The sequence below is a fragment of the Camarhynchus parvulus genome, chromosome 7 (genome assembly GCF_901933205.1).
Source record: "Camarhynchus parvulus chromosome 7, STF_HiC, whole genome shotgun sequence".
Taxonomy (NCBI): Eukaryota; Metazoa; Chordata; class Aves; order Passeriformes; family Thraupidae; genus Camarhynchus; species Camarhynchus parvulus.
In genome coordinates this window covers 11300815-11320869 of record NC_044577.1, presented here as the reverse complement: position 1 = coordinate 11320869, position 20055 = coordinate 11300815, and the positions used below count along the sequence as shown (strand labels likewise).

General features: G+C 42.7%; 2 protein-coding genes across 2 annotated transcripts; both read right to left on the bottom strand.

Moving 5' to 3' along the window:
- Positions 1-519: 519 nt before the first annotated feature.
- LOC115905531 (caspase-8-like) lies at positions 520-5213 on the bottom strand. Its single transcript, XM_030951902.1, has 7 exons — positions 4879-5213; positions 4529-4634; positions 3231-3366; positions 3026-3141; positions 2393-2531; positions 1370-1871; positions 520-1076 (listed from the first exon to the last, which is right to left on the bottom strand). Exons 1-7 carry the CDS (start codon positions 5184-5186, stop codon positions 941-943), a joined length of 1443 nt encoding a protein of 480 aa, XP_030807762.1. The 5' UTR covers positions 5187-5213; the 3' UTR covers positions 520-940.
- Positions 5214-8722: 3509 nt separating this feature from the next.
- CASP8 (caspase 8) lies at positions 8723-15196 on the bottom strand. Its single transcript, XM_030952477.1, has 7 exons — positions 14840-15196; positions 14534-14639; positions 13376-13514; positions 11851-11939; positions 11188-11299; positions 9688-10177; positions 8723-8947 (listed from the first exon to the last, which is right to left on the bottom strand). Exons 1-7 carry the CDS (start codon positions 15148-15150, stop codon positions 8800-8802), a joined length of 1395 nt encoding a protein of 464 aa, XP_030808337.1. The 5' UTR covers positions 15151-15196; the 3' UTR covers positions 8723-8799.
- Positions 15197-20055: the final 4859 nt, after the last annotated feature.

Genomic DNA, 20055 nt, shown 5'->3' with positions numbered 1-20055 from the left:
TTAATCTGTTCATATTTTCTGGTACCTCAGGGGGTTTTGTGCATGAGTGGTGCTTTGGGGTTTTTTCCTCCCCTCTTTTACAGCAGCTAATGTGTTCCTCTAGCATTACAGTGTTAGCATTGCATTATTGACTAAAACCACCACAGCTGTTTTTTCATCTCAGTAGCTGATGTTATGTGAGCCCTATAGATTTGTGACAAATGGGAGTAGATGTTGAAGCAGTTCTATGCATGCTGGGTACTTAGCTAGTGACTTTTTCTGTGCTTAGAACTAAGACTCAAAGGTAAGTGAACATAGGGTAACTGGACATCTTCAACTGTGAAGCTGTACCAGAGCAACTGATTTTCGCTGTTGAGACTACTCTACGTAGAGGATACGCTGAAATCCAGGTCACAGACACATCCTGCTGAGGATGCCAGGTAACAAATGCTTAACTTGATCTTGAAGTGTACCAAGCTACTAAGAATGGATGATTCTAAGTCATGGGGACAAGTAACAAAACACACTAATGTGAGCTGATTATATCCTATAAAATTTACAGCACTCCTCCCTTTATTTTGCAAAGGTTAGTCATAAAGTACACAAAGCTTTATAATGGTTGTCTTCTAAAAGTTGCCTTAAAATACCTTATGAAAGCAAAAGCAATGTGGTACAGCTGATAAGAGAACACCAAGTAGATTTTTGCCAGCAAACCACTGAGAGAGATCAGCTAAATAAATCAGAGACCAGCTCAGAGATGCTCTCACGTATAAAGTGTTAATACAAATTAATGTATCAATACAAATGTCTTAAGGCTTTTTCTCCTTAGCTGTAGATAAAATTAAAAATATCTGCCATTGTGCTAAGAGCAGGCACTGAAAGTCTGTTGTGTTTGACTGAATTCTGAAACCAGCCAATTCCAGGCTGCAGCGGCTCTCTCTGGCATGCAGTTGCCTCCCATTTAGTTGACAGGAAAGATGAGCCTCTTCCTCAGGGTGAAACTGGGCTGTGGCATCTGCTTCTTTGTGCCCCGCTCACAAGTTTTTCTGCTCACTTCTTGATTTACTGCTGTCAGGATGGTGAGAATATCTTCCCCTCTGCAAAGAAACAAGTACAGTTTGTGTTAGGCAGTTAACATCAGCAAAATAACATTTTTGCTATCTTGGTATACACAACAGTGCTAACAGCTCCTGTTTTTAATAGGCTTCAGAGCACTTCCCTAAGTTGCTTTGAACAGTTTGCATGGTTCTGCTCTGTCCTACATCACTGTTTTCACTCTGAGCAAGTATTCCCACTTCATAGCATCTGCCTCTGCATCCACATCAAATTCTTGTCATCCAGAAGGAAAATTCAGGTGTTGCCAAAAATAAGCTTATGGAAACATAGGTACCGAGGACAGCTGTACTCCAAGTGCTGGCACAGTGCCTGTATGTACCAGGTTCCCTCCTTGGGACTTCTGTAGGAGACGTAATCCTGCAGGGTGGCCATGCCCAGGAGGAAGTCTGCCTCTGCAGGGATGCACTCGAGCTGAAGCCTCGCATCTCGCTCCACAGAAGAATCTTGCTCTCCAGAATCTGTTTCGATGGTCACACCTTGATGGAAAGCATCACCTTGGCAGGCCTGAATAAAAAAAACTTTTGGTTTTCCAGCAAGTGAATTGCAATTCTGTGCAGTGAAAGAAGTGGTCAGTTCCCTGATAGGTACTTCCTGCCCATCAACACCATATATAATGCCTTTTTTCCCATGAGACAGGATACAGCAAACAAAACAGTCCTTGTCCTCATGGTCTGCACTCCGGAAGATGTTCACAGTCTCACGGATTTCTTCTGCAGTGAGGTCTCTACATTCTTCTACTGTAAAATGAAGCTTGCTAAAGACATTCCTCAGAGCCGCTGGAAAGAGAAGGGAAATTTGAGACATTTCATTATATGAAAGTTGGACTCTGCAACTGCAGATTGCATTTCTAGATATAACTGGTCATCTGCTACATGACTACATCCACATAGCTACATTCCTGGTCTGAAAATACTCTAATAGTCTAATAACTAATCATATCTCTACTGTGTTCCCTTAACTGGCATGAAAAGGTTTTCTTGCACGTTTCTGCATATTTTAGAATTAGTATGCATAAGGCTGATGCAAAGCTAGCCTAGTTTGTTAAGTCCAGGCTCAAGGTGCTGCTTAAGGTTTCAGTCACCTCACTAAAACTGCAAAATGCAAGTGAATTGTTCAGTGTCAGGCACTAAAAACTTAATGAGTTGATTGGGATTTGGCAGCACAGTAAATGGAGCCAACTGAGCCACTACAACAAAAGTGATCCTAGAAAGGGAAGACTGAAATTCAGACCTTTAGAAAGAGAAACAAGATTTCTATTTTTAAAGATTGGCAAACTCATCTTTAACATTCACTGTACCTGCATCCACGTCTGTCCCATTCCGATCCTTCATGTGTTTGTGTTCCAGCACTCCTTCTCTAGCTTTTGCAAAATTGTGATTATTCAGGATCAGGCACACTCCACAGGGTCGGCTGGTCATTTTGTAAGCTTCAAGCAGCTGAAAATAAAGACACCTGGTGAAGCTCCTACGGTCTCCTCCAAGTGCTCCTTAGCTGTTGTGAGTGGCAGAACAGGGTCTGGAGCCAGCTGGCCTCCTCTCCAGGCAGCTCTCCCTCAACAGCTTTGCTCCCAGGGCCTGGCAGTGCCCTGCCCCACTGCCTTTGGCAGTCTGTGCAGGACCACCAATGTCAGCCTCAGCCCACACAAGGTGCTCTGTTCACTCATATCTTGGTGCCAAGCCAGCTGCCAACTGCCTAATTCCTGGTAGCATAAACTCAGCCTACCTTACTATCCTTGCAGATGTTTCTGAAGTACAACACTGCAGCAGCTGTGCCTGTGACACAGCTTCAGAATAAAGGATGCAGAGTTGTGCATTTTTCTTTTTCTAGACAGTGCTTTTAACAGTTGGTCTTAGAACAACTGTTCACTTCATGGAGGGGTGAGTTCTTCTAAGATAAAATGATGATGTTTCTAAGAAATGAGCTAGCTTACCTGGGAAGAGTCATTAAAACTGCCAGGAGGACCAGGTGCTACAGATGACACCGGATGTCGCTCAGGGTATCCTGTGCTGACCCTCTGTTCCTCTGTGATGAGCATTTCTTCTTGGCCTGCAAAGCAGTCATGATCAGTGCTGTACAATACCTATACATCACTACAAGAATAACTATGGGGAAGAGGCTGGTTTGTTCTGTTTTACCAAACAGCTTTAATCCATCTTCAATTCTGTTCCACAGGCTGATGTTAATTTTTTCACAGAGACTCTTCAGCATACTTAAGTTGTCTTTCCCCAGAAGGCCCTTCTTCTCCATCTCAGTGAGAATGTCAAGCATTGTCTGGGTAATCAGAAAGGCAGTTTGCTCTTAGGGCACCTCCATGCTGCCACTGGGAGCGAAGCTGCAGCATGTGCACCTAAAGCCTTAATGTAGTGACAGCACATGTGGCCCACAGAGTCAATCCAGCTGACTGGAAGCTCAGGTGAGACCTCAGCTGAGCCAGCTAATCCTAGTTCAACAAAACCTACAAGTACTGTTAAGTACCAACATCTTCTCAAAACATACTAAGTTCCTTTCTGTAGCTCAGAGGTGCCAAGATCTAATTAAGATCTAACCCAGGACATCTAACAGTGGTCATACAGGAATGTAGCAATATTTCTAATGATTGTTTTCATTCAACTTTCAGTGGCTACTGTGCACTCAAGTGAAACAGAGGAATCACTGCAGTGACCATCTTAAGCACTGGCAAAAAGGGTTTTCTGTCCCTTAGGTCCCCTTTTGCTTCAGAGCAATCTCTACACCATCATGTGAGGTATAGAGATTGCTCTGAAGCAAAAGGGGACCCAAGGGACAGAAATTCATCAGTGAGTGGCAGAGCACAGTGGTCACCCCAAGAATTTACTAGAACAGCTCTCACAGTCTCCCCTCTAAGAAAAGAAGGAAAATCCTCAAAACTTTTATTAGACAGAACAAAGTACCAACGAATCAGAACTGCAGGCTGGGCCAACATAAAAGCACTGGATCTACAAGGCTACTTGTAAATTCCAACTCATTTGACTTAGCCTTGAGAAGAATCTGCTGCTTAGATCTCTATTTTCGGCATTTAAAGAAACATATAAAATAATATCCACAGTAGATCACTTTCTATATTTGATAATGACTGAGAAAAAAAAAAAGTCTGTTGGGCAAGATAAGTAAATGTGTTTATCAGTTTTTTGTTTATTAAGGCCACTGAGTGCCCTGAGCTCCCTGTGATGCTTGGATGTGATGGCCTCCGTGCCTGGCACTCCTGGCACAGCTGGCTGTGACACTGCTGCAAAAGCTGTGCCCGACACCAGCACAAACAAGTCCCACATGCACTCAGGGGCACCCCTTTTCTTGTGGTGTTTTCATCTTAAGAGTGACACCATAAAGAAGAGTGAAGCTCATTCCCCCATAAGCAACCCAACTGCCTCTACGGATTATAGTAATAATTTTTAAAAAGTATTACAGAGATACTTACAGTCTCATGGGTTAGCTTGCTTTTTGGCAATTTGTTGCCCAAAAGTAACTTGAAATACATCAGCTCATCTTCGGTGACATCTTCGTACAGCTGAAAGAGCAAGTATCTAGAAAAAGACGTGGAGGGCGGTTGTTTCATCGTGTTTCCAAGTACAGCTCCGTACTATGCACCGCTCCTCTTGCCTACTGTCCCCCGGCACATATTCCCCTTTTTTCCCGTTTGAGATGGAGGCCACAAGGCCCAGGACCGCCTGAAGTGAAACTCTTGAGCCCGGCTGAGCGGAGGTGACGGCTGTCCCGGACAGAACGAGGCGAGCAGCCGGGCCGGCCCAGCCCGGCGCCCTCACCCACCTGAAGGGCGGCACCCGCGCCCCGCCCGGCGCCCGCAGCTCCCTCTCCACCTGCTCCCGGCTGGAGCCCAGGTGGGCAACCAGGACGTCGATCCGCCCGATGCGGTAGAGCAGCTCCCTGAGGAAGGCCAGGTCTCCCGGCTCCAGCAAGCCCTTCTCCTGCAGCGCTTCGAACAAGTCGTGAGGGGTCCGGACGGCTTCCAGCCTTCTCCAGGGCACGTGGTCCCGGCAGAGGAACTTCAGCGCCGCCAGCTCGGCCCCGTCCAGCTCGTCGCTGACCGCCAGCAGCCGTCCCTGGGGCAGCTCCATGGCGGCGCCGCAGCCGCCCAGGGCGGAAGGCGGAGCCCCGCCCGCGGCGGTGCTTCCCTCTGGATTTAAACTTCCGGAGCGAAGCCTCCCGCCGTTCCGTGGGGAGCGGCGTGTCGTGGGCTGTGTCTGTTCACAATTCCACCTGTTCTTGAGCCCATTCTTGAGCAATCCGAACCGGCTAGTGCGGATGTAAAGATCTCCCTGTGCCCGAGCGTTTCCTGTTGTCGCCTCTCGCTGGTTCCCAGGCCAAACCACTGCGATTTTAATACAAGGAGAAGGAAGCCTTTATAGCACCACTGATTCTCCTTCCTCCTTGCGAGCCTTCTGGGCTGCTGTCAGAAAAGGCAGCACCCTCCCTGTAGGCGTTCAGCCCCGAGCAGCCACCAGACATGGAAAACCACTCCCTTCCCACCCGTCCCACATCTGCTCAGGACATTTTACAACAGGAGCAGGCACTGCGCTGGTTAAGGGCCCTGGGATGCTGCACCACCTCCACTTCACCTTCTGCTGCAGCACCATGAATAGATGGTATTTCACAACAGGAGGGGAGAGATTTTACCATCTGGATTCCATCCTTTTGAAAACTCACTTAATGCTCACTTTGAGCCAGAGAACAAGCCTCAGCACATCCATACTGTATAATAAAGAACCAATGTTCTTTATCTTTGTTAAGCACTGATTTGAAACCAGCATCCCATTCCCAAAAATCCAGTAAAAAACACTTTAACAATACATTAAACAGAAATCTGTACATTGTTATCATAGAAGCGCCTTATCCATGTTCAGACCCCTATGCAAGATATTTGGTGACTATATGCATGGCAAGTTGGGTCAAAGCCAGAAGGATTCCAAATAGCAAAGCACTTTTCAACATGGCATAAGCTGACCTCTCCTCAAGACACGTTAGAACAAGATCCTCCTGTCTTGTTCTAAGGATCCATCTTTGCACTCACATACCTGGACAAATCAGGCCTAAACACAAAGTGGCTACACATATAAAACTAACATAGAAGACTTAGGCCAAGCTCAGGAGATGTGTCCAGGATAACATGCCATGTGTGGCTGGCATCCACAAGAGCCAGCCATGTTTGTGGCCTGGGGAGTTCCAGTGGCTGTCAATAACAGAACAGAGTGACAAGAAAAGACACACTTACAGAAAGGATACACAGAATGAATGAATTCCCAAAGATCTCACTTATATTTCTTAGCACATTGCAAAGAAGTCATTGAAGATTAAACATGTCATTCTCTGTTCATAATTTGAAAGATCTCTAGTTGAAAAGAGGCAGATTTGAATAATTTCAGAGAGAATATGCTCATGTTTTTTAGGGGTCAGAATAAAAATGCTGAACACTCAACACTGCTGTTAAACTGAAAGAATAGGTAGCAAAATGTGAATGACTGGGCAAGGACTCATGCCCCTGGACAGCATTATTTCTTCTTTAGCTAACAGCTCAACTCTTACAGGTGTTTTCCTTTTCAAATAGTACCACTCTGGTCTTGCCTGCTTTCAGTTTTTCTTTCCTACCAGACTTCTGGCCCCACTTTCTGGTGGCAGTGATTCTGCTGTCTGAAAACAAAATAGAATTAAGTGCCAGGCTTTTGACTGGATTTGGCCTCCCAGCCATGAGCTGATAGGAAAGAAAAGGCAAAGTAAAAAACAAAGCTGAGGGCCTTCACAGAGAAAAAGTAATTGCCACTCACTGTTGTCTAGCTTGTACTAGAGAGAAAAAACAGTCAGGAAATGTCAGAACCAACTTCCTTCTTACCACTCAGCTCTGTGGGAGGGACACAAATCCATGCAAAAACCCACCAGCCACACTTTGCTCAGAACTGCAAAACTCAAAGTGTGTTTTCTCCTTGCCTGGTTGCTGCATGACCTACATATAAATTCACAGTATGGCTGTTTTGTGGTTCTTTAAAGGATTTTGATGGGGTTTTCTCTTCCTCCTAGTAGGTCTTCATCCACAAGTGATAATGGTAAACTATGGAGGTAGCTGGATTTTAATAGGCAGAACAGAATATGAAATAAATTAAATTAATTTAAATCACAGGGTGTGACTGATCAGCACCCTCTATATCCCCATCCCCCCACCCCCCTTCCAGTGAAGGACAGCTCAGAGGAAAAGGACAAAAAAACCCACACCATCTCAGGGAAGAACAGATAATAAAGAAAGTCCAATTTACCTCAACATCAGGATTGGAGAGTGACCTTAATTTTGCAGGAGACATTTGCATCTGTGAATCATCAGGTACCCCAGACAATTAACAAGGAATAATGCTTTCTTGAGCAAGCCAGACCACCATGGAGGGTGTGGATAAGTGGCTGATCCCAACCCAACATAAAAGTATAAAACCTGGACAACTGATAAAACATTTAAACTTTGAAAAGAACAATGGGCTTGAGCTGGCTTCCACCCACATTCCACCATGACTGGAAATGTCCAGGGTCATGACAGATAGCACACCTATGTAGCTGTCTTACCCTACCAAATCAAAATCCTGTGTATCCCCAAAGATACCAAATAATTAAATTTGATATCCCATTCCGTCTCATGTAGAAAAGCTGAAAGAACTTGGTCTGAGTGTATTGAACTCTGACACAGAAATATGAGAAACAGAAATGCTGTAGATGTACAACTTCACTTCTGGAGCAGCTGCCACCTTCCAGCGAGTTTCTCACAGAGGAAGCAATTACTGAATGGTCCTACTGGCATCAGCTGCCATTATTATGACAGTCCTGAACTTATTCTTTCCTACCATCTCTCCAGCTGCTGCCCCTTAGGGTGGCTGACAACAAACACTCCAACAAGAACAAAATTACTTCTGTGGGGTAAAAGTGTTTGTCATGCTGACTGTCCCTCAGATAGCTCATCCAAGACAGGAACACACCACAAACTGAGGTGATATAAAAACCAAGAGAATTTATTCTAACAGAAACATGATTACAGAACTTCTTTCCAGTATTCCACATTCATTCAAGACACTGTGCTCTGAGAGCTCTGAGAAATAGTGAAGTGAGAACCTTTATTATTGAAAAACTTACACAATCGGGCTGCTTATTTAAGCAGATGATTGACATAAACCAAGTATTTAGAAGAAAAGAACCAGACTAACATAATCATGAGGTTTTGGTCCTTCTGGAGCAGGATGTTATTTTCCATGAACATTTGGAACTTCCAAAGACAGACAACGATTCACCTCCGGGTAAGGCAGTTACAACCTAACACATGCTGCTTGGGAATGCATCCTGCTTTCTGAATCTGTTATTTTTTTGCAGATTTTAGTGACTTAACTCAGACACAAATCGGACTTCATTGACAATTCCAATAACTTTTACAGTAGTACTTGAAAGTCCTTTCTCACTTGAAACCCAAATTGAACATACTCCACTGCTTCTGCAGGAAAGAAAGCCTGATGATTTGTAGTTTTCCACAGTCTTACCCGACTGTTACAGATCCAGGTATTGGAAGACTTATTCAATATGGAATTTGAAAAATTTAGGTCCTATGCCTCCTTAAAGGGCTAGGGCTACTACATAGATCCAGATAATTTCTCATGTAAATTCTCTTCCCTGTCAAAGCCCAGATGTCATTCCTAACTGAGTGTATTCTTACTTGTCTGCTTTGCATTGTGGAACTTCAAAGATCAATAGCTTCAGTAGTGTCGATGTTATCTTTGGCATTTGCTTAAATCCTTTTATGTCTTTTGTGGCCACTTCACTGTTCACTTCTGTCAGGATGGTTGCAAGATCCACATACCTTGAACAAAAATGAAGAGAAGTTATACACTGAAACACATGGTACTTGCAGCTCAGCCAAGAAGGTGATGTGTGTTTGCCCCACTAAAGTGGTATCCCAGGGAAGGCTGGTATCTTCCTCACCCTATTGCCACTGAAATTGCACATTCCATTGAATAACCACAGAATTCGGTGTGTTTGGGAGAAATAAAAGCAACCTCCATCTAGCATTGCTCTGGTTACAGCCAGAAGAGGTCACCAAGATGAAATAAACCTACACATTCTCCATCTCTTCTTCTGGACGCCATGAGAAAATGATATCTGAAGGGAAATTCTATTTTCTAAATGAAGTTTATGAGGGGATGGGTGGGAGGCAACAATGAAAATTATGCCTGCACAGCACTGGGGAGTTTTGTCTGTGTAATCACTCAACAAATTCACCTCTAGTCAGGTATCACCGGAAGAAAAAAAATTCTCAGTAAAAAAATGTTAAAAAACAGACATACACACACTTGTTTGTGTGTAACGTTGCAGCATTACAACCCTGGTTTGGTCACAGGAAAACCAGGGGGAGTCACTTATACTTTGGCTTATCTGTAGAAGACTGACAGTGCCCAATTTCAAAATAAATACTGTTCTCCACTGTCCTGAATGGCAAAAGCATTCATTGCACAAATGCAAACCACCGTGTTTCAGCATAGCATGCTTAAGTATGCACATCTGCAATACTCTAAATGTACAAGAATTAGAAACAGTACTTACTGTGGGCAAAGCGACTCCATCTTCTCACAGAGGGATTGAATGTAAACACTGCCAGTCTTAGGACTGCGGTAGCACAAGTAGTCCTCCACTGTAGCCATGCCAATCAGAATATCAGCCCTATCAGGAATGGAAGTCAAAGGACTAGCATCCACCTCAAGATGTCCAGAAGAGTCTGATTCTACTGCAACAGATGGATGATGTTCAGAGCCTTGGCAAGCCTGGATAATAAACACCTTGGGTTTGCCAGCAAGAGAAGGACAATTAGTTCCAGTGAAGCGGGAGACTAAATCTTCAATATTTACACACTCATCATCAACACCTTTTATTTTGTCTTTTTCACCATGGGAGAAAATGAAGCAAACAAAACAGTCCATATTTCTATGATCTTTCTTACTGTATTCTTCAACTGTGTCATATATTTTTTTTCCTTCTAGATCCATGTGCTCAACTGTCTCAAACTGAAGCCACTTAAAGACCCTCTTCACAGCCTCTGGGGAAAAAATCAGAAGGAACTTGTTAAACATACACAGTGACAAGGAAGATGTAGTAGATCAGATACTAGAAGAAGTGTTCAGATCCCACCAGTAAAATCACCTGACTCGCTCTTAGCTTGCCAAATCCTATTAGAAAAACCCAAATGCCTAATTTGCCTAATTTTTTGTTTTAAACACAATTGTGTTAAATATCATGCTGTCTAACACAAAACCAGGTTTTAGATTCTATGTTGTATTGGTACAAATTAGTGAAGTTTACTGTGTTAACCCAAGCTTTAACTATGCATTGCATAGTAGTCTCAGATGCCCAAGAACAACACTTGGCAAGTTAAAAGATGTGCCACCTCTTTAGAATGACAAATCCTGCCTCTCTTAAATTAAGTGGGTCCCTCATTCTGTGTGAGTGGTTGATGCAGCAAGAAGGGAATCAGAGTAACCTGCTCACAATTGCTAGGAAGACTTCTCAGCAAATGGTGGCCTAATTGTGGTATGGGCAGAGAGGAAGTAGCTGGGAAGAAAGCAGCTTGTAAATGGGCTGGATGGAGTTAAAATATCTGTGACATGTCCTTTCAGGAACCTGTCATTACTTTTTTACTCTTGATTATCTTAAAAGTGATTGCAGAAAGACAGGCTTTAAGGAAAGTTACAGAGCATTTATTTGAGCATTGAAGAGAAATTGAGGACTTAAAATATTTTTCTAAGCTAAGAACTGAAAACAATCAAGAACTGGAAAGATGGAATAATAATCACTTTTTCTCTAGTTGTACATACAACCAATTAAGACAATACCTTTTTCCTAGAACAAAAAGTAGATCCTTCTTTAAGCCATCAGCTAAATGTTGGAAGTGACATATTTCCAATTGGTGCCATGACTGTCACTCCAGGCTCTGGAAGCCAGGGAGTACCATGGACGTGATTCTTCTTCACAGCAAAGATTAGATTATTGTTTTCAAGAATTATCAGAGGAAAAAACCCAAACCAGTAATTGAATTTTAAAAGTACTTACCTCCATCTTGCAATGTTCCCTCTCTATTGTGACATGGATTTTTAAAAATGTGGTTGTTAATAATTAAGCAGTAACCATGGGGGTTATTTTTCATCTTATATATTTTCCCATACTGCAGAAACAAAAAAAAAACAAAAAAAAAAACAGGTAGGAAAGCAGAGCCAGGCATTCAAAAGAGAAATACACTATATACAGATTGTTGGTCCATCATTATCTAAGCACAAAAGAAAATCACAAAGGCTAAGAAACAAGAAAGGAAAAGCCTAAAGATACAATTTAGCTACAGAGGACAGAAATCTGCATTGTCTCCCTGAACCTCTTCTCCTCTCTCTCTTCGGTCAGGATATGCAATTCCAGTGAGGTAGAGGGTTCTGCTATTCCCTTCACATCTGTTCAGGAGTATCCTGGCCAGGACTTTAATGTCCCAGTCTCCATTATTATTAAGACTGGTTTCTTTACTCAACTGTTTGTTCATATCTTGCCTAAAAGGTTGCTGACAATCAGGTCCCCACAAAGAAGGCTCGGCCTTGTCTGGAAAATAAGAATTGTTCCAAGGCCTACCCCTCCATCTTGGTTGTTCCACCTGCTTAGTGTTATGAATTTATGTTCCCTCTCCCAGGAGATGGATAAATACTTTGAAGGTACTCTTGAGGCATTTCTTACCTGTTTTGCTGCCTCCGCCTCCCCCTCTGCTCCTTGTTCCTCTGGGTACACAGACACAGGATAGCGGACTTCTTCCCTAGAATACTTTTCTAAGAAGGAGAAGATAAACAAACATTTCAAAACCACAAGGATAAATCTTCCACTGTGCATATTTCAACACTCAGAAAGCCAGAACAAGGAGTGAGGTGCAGGGGGTTTTCACAGCAGTGAGACACCAGCATTTTGTAGAGCTGAGCCAAGCTTGGCTCCAGTTTCACAGACTACTGGTTGTTATAGAAGCCATGCAGGGCTGTGCTCCACGGCTTCTTTGCTTCTCTGCTCTTTTATTGGTAGCAAGATACAGATAATAAAAGGTTAAATGTGAGTAGTCATCCCAGGCAAGCCATTCACCAGCCTCTCAACTGTGGGATATATAAGTGAAAGAGGAGACCCATTTCTGTACAATAGTAAAAAACGCTGGTCCATTTACTTCTGAAGCTACTGTCCCTTCTCTAGAGGACTTTACTGTGTGAGTGGATGCAAGGATGCAAAATACCAGCATAATGAAAGATCTCCTCAGAGCACTTCTTTGAATAGAACTTTCTGAAAAAAGTAAAGAAATCATCAAATCCACGACTCTAACCAAGGAAACAAAATCACAGTACTCATTTTACAAGTTGCAAAAACATGTTTAAATGAAGTTTAATTGTCAGGGCTCTACACAACATGCTTTTTTTTTCTACTTATCAAGAGGACAAGATAATAACAATACTACTAGAAGCCATTCCCCAACACAGAACTTGCTTGGCAATAGCCTACTTTGGCAATTATCTTCTGCTCTTTTAGAGACACCAGCAGAGGACAGCAGCACAAAGACATGCAGGGAGAGCTGCTGGGTAGTTCTGCAGGGTACTGCTTAGATTGTTTAAATGTTTCTGAGGAAACTCACAACCTGAGTCGTTCAGAAGGAAGTTGCTATTGACTGAGACATCCTGTTTCCCAAAGTCACACCCAGCTGTGGTGCCAGAAGGCGCCACCTCAGCTGCAACAGCCGGGATATAATGAAGTCCTTGAAATTTCCTATCTGGTTACAGAAAGTTACACTTTAGCCAGGTTTTCAGGGACTACCCTTTGACTGAGAGCAAAGGGCCTGGCTTACAGGAGATAGTGGTGACAATCTCCCAACACAAATTTCACTAAGTCACCTGTCACTTCCTGTCTCTTGCAGTGACTTGGAAGTTATGCTGGTCCAAAACCAGTACTGCACTTTTTCCTGAACAGATAAATTGCATTTAAGGCAAAGAGAAGGCAGAAGAAGGCCATTTACAAGGGACAGAACATACTTCAAGGATAGATACAAAAATCCATGATAGGATAATGAAGTAGCAGAAAACTTCAGAAATCAGAATCCTCCAGAGCTGTTCTGCATGTCCTAGGGTACCATAAGTTCTCTTCCTTTTTACTGGACTTCTAAGCTGCCAAGGATGGAGGTATAAAACCCACAAAAGACCCCAGATCTGTTCTTGAACAGCTTAAATAAATTTACCTCTTCTTTTTTCTTCATAGGCATCAATTTTTTTCTTTATGTCAGCTCTAAATCCCTGTAATATATCTTTCAGCATTGTCAGGTTATCTTCTTTAATTTTCTCATTAATTTCCATTTCCAGAAAGACCTGCAACATTGACTGGTAAAACAAAAACACATAAACCAAACTCATTCAGTGACCTTTGATAACCGCAGTATCAGGCAGCTCTGCATCAGGGCAGAAGATAACATCCTCATTCCCAGGGACCAGCTAAAGACCTATTACTTTTTCCTCCAAAACTCATTAAAGCAAGGGTCAAGATGCAATGCAACTGAATAAACCCATCATCACTAAGGTTAAAGCAGGACAATTATAAATTGCCTATAACTAGGCTATCCTGCTTTGTTTCAGCAGCACAAAGCACTGATGAGGATAACATAACATCCTGTTGTGCCTTTGTGTTCTGATGAAGTGCTGCTAAGTCCTTTAGCTATGCCATTTTCCATTTTCTATCGCAGAAAAGCTGTTCAGCACTAATTTTGTTTATTAAAGCTCAATTTCCCACCAAGTTGGAGATAAATCTGCTAATTTTTCTCTACGTGCCACAATACAAATAGGACTTTTAAGGAAGGTTCTTAATAATACCAAACACTTTAATAACATTACAGTTCATTACAAATGTTAAACTAGTCTTAATACTTTTGGGGGAAAGTTAACAATATGTTGTTACTCCAAATTATAATAAAGAAGAAAATTTACCCATTGACACACAAAAATTTGTGGTTCAACTCACATTAGAACTTGATTTTCTGTCTCCAAAACATTGTTTTTCCTTTAGAGAACATCACTCTTCTTAGGTATAGCATATGTCTTATAAAGACATTTGTCTTAGAAATGCCAAGCAAAGATTAAAGGAAGAGCATGATGGATTTTGCAAGAAGATAAGAATAAAGAGGTAGCTGGTGGAGAGAAAATAGAATCAGGGCAGCAAAAAAGGCAAAGATACAGTGCAAAAAATAAGGATCCATTCTTTCATACAGCAGCTATTAGCTAATGTCACAATTCTTTCAAACCAGATTTTCATGACAGCAGACTGCTTTCTCTTTCCTCCCTTCTTACAAGAACTAGAGGACTCTGAACTAGCCTTGCAAAAAACTTCTCAAGACCACTTTTCATACAGCATTTTCCTGGAGCTTGTTCTTTGGTAGTTGTTTTCGGAGCAGGAACTTCACATTTCTGACATCTTCTGAAGTCAAATCCTCTGCAATTCCATACAGCAGTTGCCTGACAATAAACAATAGAGAGACCTTCAAGAAAGAAGTAAACACCACAATTAAACATTTGAACTGCAAAATGTAGAACTCACAATGGCAGGAATTCATGTGTAATAAACACAGTTATGCTGGGATATTCACAAGACAACAGTGCAGACAGAAGAGACAGTTGACACTGAAGTGTTGCATCGTGCATGCTCCCGTGTTTACCTGTAATCTGACACCTGAGCCCTGCCCGGGACCTGCAGCTCCCTCTCCATCTCCTCACGGCTGGAGCCCAGGCGGGCAGTCAGGAGGTCGATCCGATGGATCCGGTAGAGCAGCTCCTTCAGGAAGAACAGGTTCCCTGCCCCGATCATGTCTTTCTCCTGCAGCACTTCAAAGAAGGCCTTGGGCTCATGGATGGCTTCCAGCTTCCCCCTGGGGACATGGTCCTGGCTGAGGAATTTAAGAGCTGACACTTCCTCTGTCACCAAAGCCTCAGAAACTTCAAAAAGCAGTTTGCGGAAGTCTGTACTCATTTCACATCAGGATTTGGATCTAAACACAAGCAGCAGTTGATTTCATTTGTCAGTAAGACTAGTGCAACAACATGATTTGTGTAAGAGGTATCATATCGTGTACAATAGCCCAAAATTAATACATGCAGTCAGAAGTATTTCCATAGAGAGGGGCTGTCTTGCTATCATAGCTTTGATGCTTAACTCCTTCAGTTCTCTGGACTTTACAAAGTATATTGAAACCTCTGTACTAAGTGACATTAGCAGAGAAAGTCATAGATTATTCTTGCTTCCTATGGTGTGTCTAGACAGTGGGAAGTACCAATGTATAGGATGTAAAATCCTGGCAGGCTGCTGCTGGTTTTCTTCGGGTTTGGGGTTTTTGAAGTTTGATATCATTTGGGAGAAACAGCCACTTGCCAGTCTGAAATATAGACTATGTAACAAATGAGACTGCTAAATTTCACACCATAATAGGACTGAGAGTCCACATGAGTATAGCTACTCTGAGCTATCTGGCTTCTCCTTTCTTTTCATACTGCTTCTGGCCAGCTTACCCAAAGCACCTCTTCCTGTTTTGGTTTATCTGAATCAAGTAAACTCAGTTCCCAGCTCTCAATGAATTTGTAATATTAAAGGCAAATACAGATCATGTCATCCCTTTTACAAAGGCCCATGAAGAATTCTTACCAAACTATCTCTGTTTCACTGAGCATAGAATATCACCTCCCTTCTCCTCCACTTTCTCCATCAGCTTTAGAAATAATTAACTTGGCTTATGGATTCAACTTTTGAGCACAAGAGGAAGTTAGAAAATTCCAAGCCTTCCAGCTGTCCCCCCTGACACTGAAGGGACCTGCCTCCACTGATGTGACAACCCATGGGCATGTTGGTGTCTGCTACAAACTCTTTTCAAGCTGAACAAAGACACTGGACATGTGTCAGGAGGTCTCATTTTTCGATTGCACCATCTTCTTAACTGCAGCAACCAGCCCAGCCTGATATTTAAACTCAAAAGGTATCAGCTAACCTGCCCTTAAATTTCTACAATACACTCCCACAAGAGGGGAGGCTAACAAGCCCTTAATTTTGCACAGTACACTTCACAAATCCCACAACAAACTCCTCAAAAGGTCCTGGCTCCCGAGCCACAAAAATCTCCAAGCTCCTCCCTCCCACAACAAACTTCAAAATAGAATATGGGGTAAAATATTATAGCTGTGCAAGCCAAGAAAGAGAAGAAAGCAAACAATATCCCCAGTCCTTAGATTCTGTGTTGATGCTGCCACATGGATAGTCTGGAGATGGAAAGAGAACAGAGAGGGCATAAAGGGGGGCAGGGGTGTGTGCCCAATCTGCCCAGTCCGTGTCCTGCTGGAGTTAACCTGGCGCATGGCCATTATCTAAATTAGACTCGTGTTTTGTTCACGTGTGCACTGCCACCCTTTCCCCAGAAGGAAGCTGGGGTGGGGAACGGAGCACAAATCTCAGGGTGGAGCAGGGAGCTGGCTCAGCCCAGCGCTGCCCCACTGCCTCAGGACCCTCTCCCCTGATCACACCTCTCCTGTAGCAATGCTCAGCATGCTTGAGACAAATCAGCCTACAGCTGGCACTTAAAGGACCTGTCTCCTCTTCCTTCTAGTACGAGACCCATTTGCCACTTTACTTTCTCTGCCCTAGGTGTCAGACACCTGGGAATCTCTGAAGAGAACTATATAAATGCATTCAGAACAGGTCTCTTGTCTTATAGACACTGGCAGTGGGAGACAGAAAAGGCGACAATGACAAAAGAGAATTTCCTGCTCCTGCACTACTGGAATACTGCAATCCATTTTACTTACTGCTACTGCAAATGTTTCAGTAACAGTACTCCAAGGTAGTCCAGCTGACTAACTGGAAATAATAATTAGCAGACAATTGTATTCCACTCTCCTCCAAGCATCACTTGACAGCAAAGGAGCTTTTTGTAGCCTGCCCTTGGTCAGCATTGTGTGGGTTAGCAGGAGTGAATGTACAAGTGAATCTAGTAAATGTATAACTGAATCTTAAACCTTTGCATTTCAAGTAAACTGATAAACAGTGAAACACGTTGTGACACAGCACATACAATTTGTGTTCTCCCCAAAATACTGTTTTCTTTAAATCCACTCAAACCAAACTTTTAAACAGGCAAGAATCCATGTCCTTCAGCCCATATAAGCCAGTAGTATCTTAATGTGCTTAACCTCAATGATTGCCTGACTTTATATTTCTATAACCACACAGGAAAGAATAATATTGTCTTGGTAGGTAGTTATGAAGTTATCGTCTTTCTCACATAAATCATGCCTGTCATTTAAGATACAAGAGATATTGCTTATAGCAGCAAATCTTTCTTGTAAAGAGAATTTTTATTTTATTTCTCAAAGGCTGTAAGTTTCAAACCCATCAAGTTATTGCAGTTAGAAGAGATGTGCCACCTATACGTTCCATTTAAGCCTGTCGGTAATTACAGGGAGCATAATTAAAACAACATTTAAGCGCCACTGTCTTTTTCTGCAATTTGCTAACTTAAAGGCACAACTGATACCAGTAAAAATCATATTAATTGTAGTAGTAATTTTAAATCACTTACGTGGGAGAACAGCTCTGAAGAAAGTGAGACAGCCAATCTCTAAAGTTCCAGGAAAAGTGCCTTTTTTACAATACGGTATTATCACATGACTTCCAAGAAATATTTTACAACAACATATATAAAATGCTAATAAAGCAGGACATCCCTACTTCAGCTACTTCAATTTTCAGAAAACTGATTATTACAGAACTTGTGAGAAAAAAAAGGTAAAAAAGCCATGAAGTAATCAGGTTTTGCTCTTGTTTTACAGCAACAACTAAGCAGCATACCTAGTGCTTTCTAGCATAAGCACAGCTCAGCACTTTTGCTTTCATACACAAATCCTAATTAAAAAACAGACATGGCTGAATCTACATATTTTCATTTAAAATATCTCAGTCCCACTGCCCTGCAATGTCATGAGATCTGTCATGACTTACCCCCTTTCTCTGAAGTCCCTCTCCAACTCAGTCCAGTTTATTTTTAACAGGAAGATATTTTTTAAATTAAAAATAAAGCCAACTATTAGCACCAAATTCAGTAGCAGCATTCAGTAAATGCAGGGAAATCAACAACTGAACATTCTTCTGAAATTATTTATGTAATATACTTCCCCATTTAGAGGGGAATTTGAACATAATTAACTTCTTACATCTTCACTCTCTTTAAAATAAAGAACTTAGCCTTCAATGAAAAGGCTCCCAGCATGCAAGTTGCTGGAATCTTCCATGAAGCAGGAAATAAAACAGCACTCAGTATGGCTACCAGACTCTCAGCAGACCCTCACGGCAGAGGGGTCTCTTATGAAGAGAGTTAGGAGTGCTGAAATTTGTTAAAATTTTGCAATGAAAATGGTCATTCATGGATTTCAACCTATCTATCTTTACAAACTCAAAACCATACCATACTCATTGATAGAATGAGGTGTATAAATTCCTTCCAAAAGGCAGACTCTAGTAACAGATCAGAAAACCTTCTTTCGCTGGCAGGAATTGCACCATCATCCAAAGGCTGGGAACAGCACAGAGCAACACCACAAGTACTCTTTCATCTTCAGATCCAAAATGTTTGTCTCCATGTCATTCCAAGTCTCAGCATCTCTTTCCCTCCATAATTTCTTCTGTGTCTTACCTGAACCAAGACTTCAGTTGCAGTCCGAAAGAGCCCCCGTGCCGTGATATGCACTATGACGGACAGATAATGGCTTCTCCTCTCAATCAGCAGCTTGAAGGCCCACCCCTTTTGGCACTATTAGTTTCACTTTTGATTTCTTCCTCTTGCCCTCCCTGGAAAAGTTACTGTCCTTTTGTTAAATTAGCCTCCCTCATTTCCCTCGGCTCCCCTGCACTCTGGTTTCTTCCAGAACTGTCTCAGTGACCCAATCTTTTCCTTGTACAACCTGCCAAAACTTCATCTCCCTAGAAAGGATGATCTTGAGGAAGAAAAACTGCTGCAGTTCCTGCCTGCTCAGCAACTGGAACGACTGTCGCCTGCACTGGCACAGGGCGGGACATACAGCTCCTGCACAAAAATGACATGAGGGACAGGAGACCAGGAAACTTATTTACCACTTTAAGATCATGATCTTGCCAAGACAGCAACTTCCCCAGAAGACTTTTTACACTAGTTCCACTTAAATCTGTCTGTGCAGGGGCTGCACAAGACACAGATTCCTTAATTCTGTAGGTGGAGAGCGCACACCTGCATGGGTCTGTATGCTACTAGTAAGTCTCAACAGCAACCAACTACATTTGTTTGTTTGTTTGTGTTTGTGACCAGTATCTTTCTGGCACAGCTCTGTATCACTGGATACAGGAAGGGTGTACAGTGTGGATAGCAAGGACTGATGAATCCCTGGGTTGTACAAAACCAACCCACTCTCCCCAAGAGTTTCAAACTTCCATCTCACAACACCCTGCAGGAGATCACACAGAAATGCCCAAGTGGCTGGATAGCAGCTGCAGCTCCAGTTCCAGCTTGCCTTGCCTTTGGGCTGGTGCTGACAAGTACCACTGCATGCACCAGGTATTACACTGTGCAGCCACATAAACACAGCCCTCAACACACACAAGTGAAATACTCACACTGAATAGTCTAAATCAGGATAGCGGAAACTTTGTTTAAACAAACTTCCTGTGAGCAAGGGAGACTTCACCAGTCTCACACTTCACAAGGGTGGATCCCTCCCTGTTGCAGTGTGATGCAATTTCCTGTTTTAGCTATCCCAGTCCTTTCCCAGGTGTGGCAATACCTTCTCCCTTCCCCTCCCCTTGCCTCCTGCTAAGTGCTGTCCGTCAAGCTGGACATTCCAGCAAGGGCGTCGTGTGATTGGC

Bases quoted from the DNA above. Each gene is read 5' to 3' on its own strand.
- LOC115905531 (XM_030951902.1), bottom strand. From the start codon at position 5,186: ATGGAGCTGCCCCAGGGACGGCTGCTGGCGGTCAGCGACGAGCTGGAC. The intron at 4,635-4,878 runs GTGGGTGAGGGC...GTCTTTTTCTAG, and splicing joins GCGCGGGTGCCGCCCTTCAG to ATACTTGCTCTTTCAGCTGT. The intron at 1,872-2,392 runs GTACAGTGAATG...TTCTCTTTCCAG, and splicing joins TGGGACAGACGTGGATGCAG to CGGCTCTGAGGAATGTCTTT.
- CASP8 (XM_030952477.1), bottom strand. From the start codon at position 15,150: ATGAGTACAGACTTCCGCAAACTGCTTTTTGAAGTTTCTGAGGCTTTG. The intron at 10,178-11,187 runs GTAAGTACTTTT...TTTTTTCCCCAG, and splicing joins GGGAACATTGCAAGATGGAG to AGGCTGTGAAGAGGGTCTTT. The intron at 8,948-9,687 runs GTAAGTACTGTT...TTTTTGTTCAAG, and splicing joins ATGGAGTCGCTTTGCCCACA to GTATGTGGATCTTGCAACCA.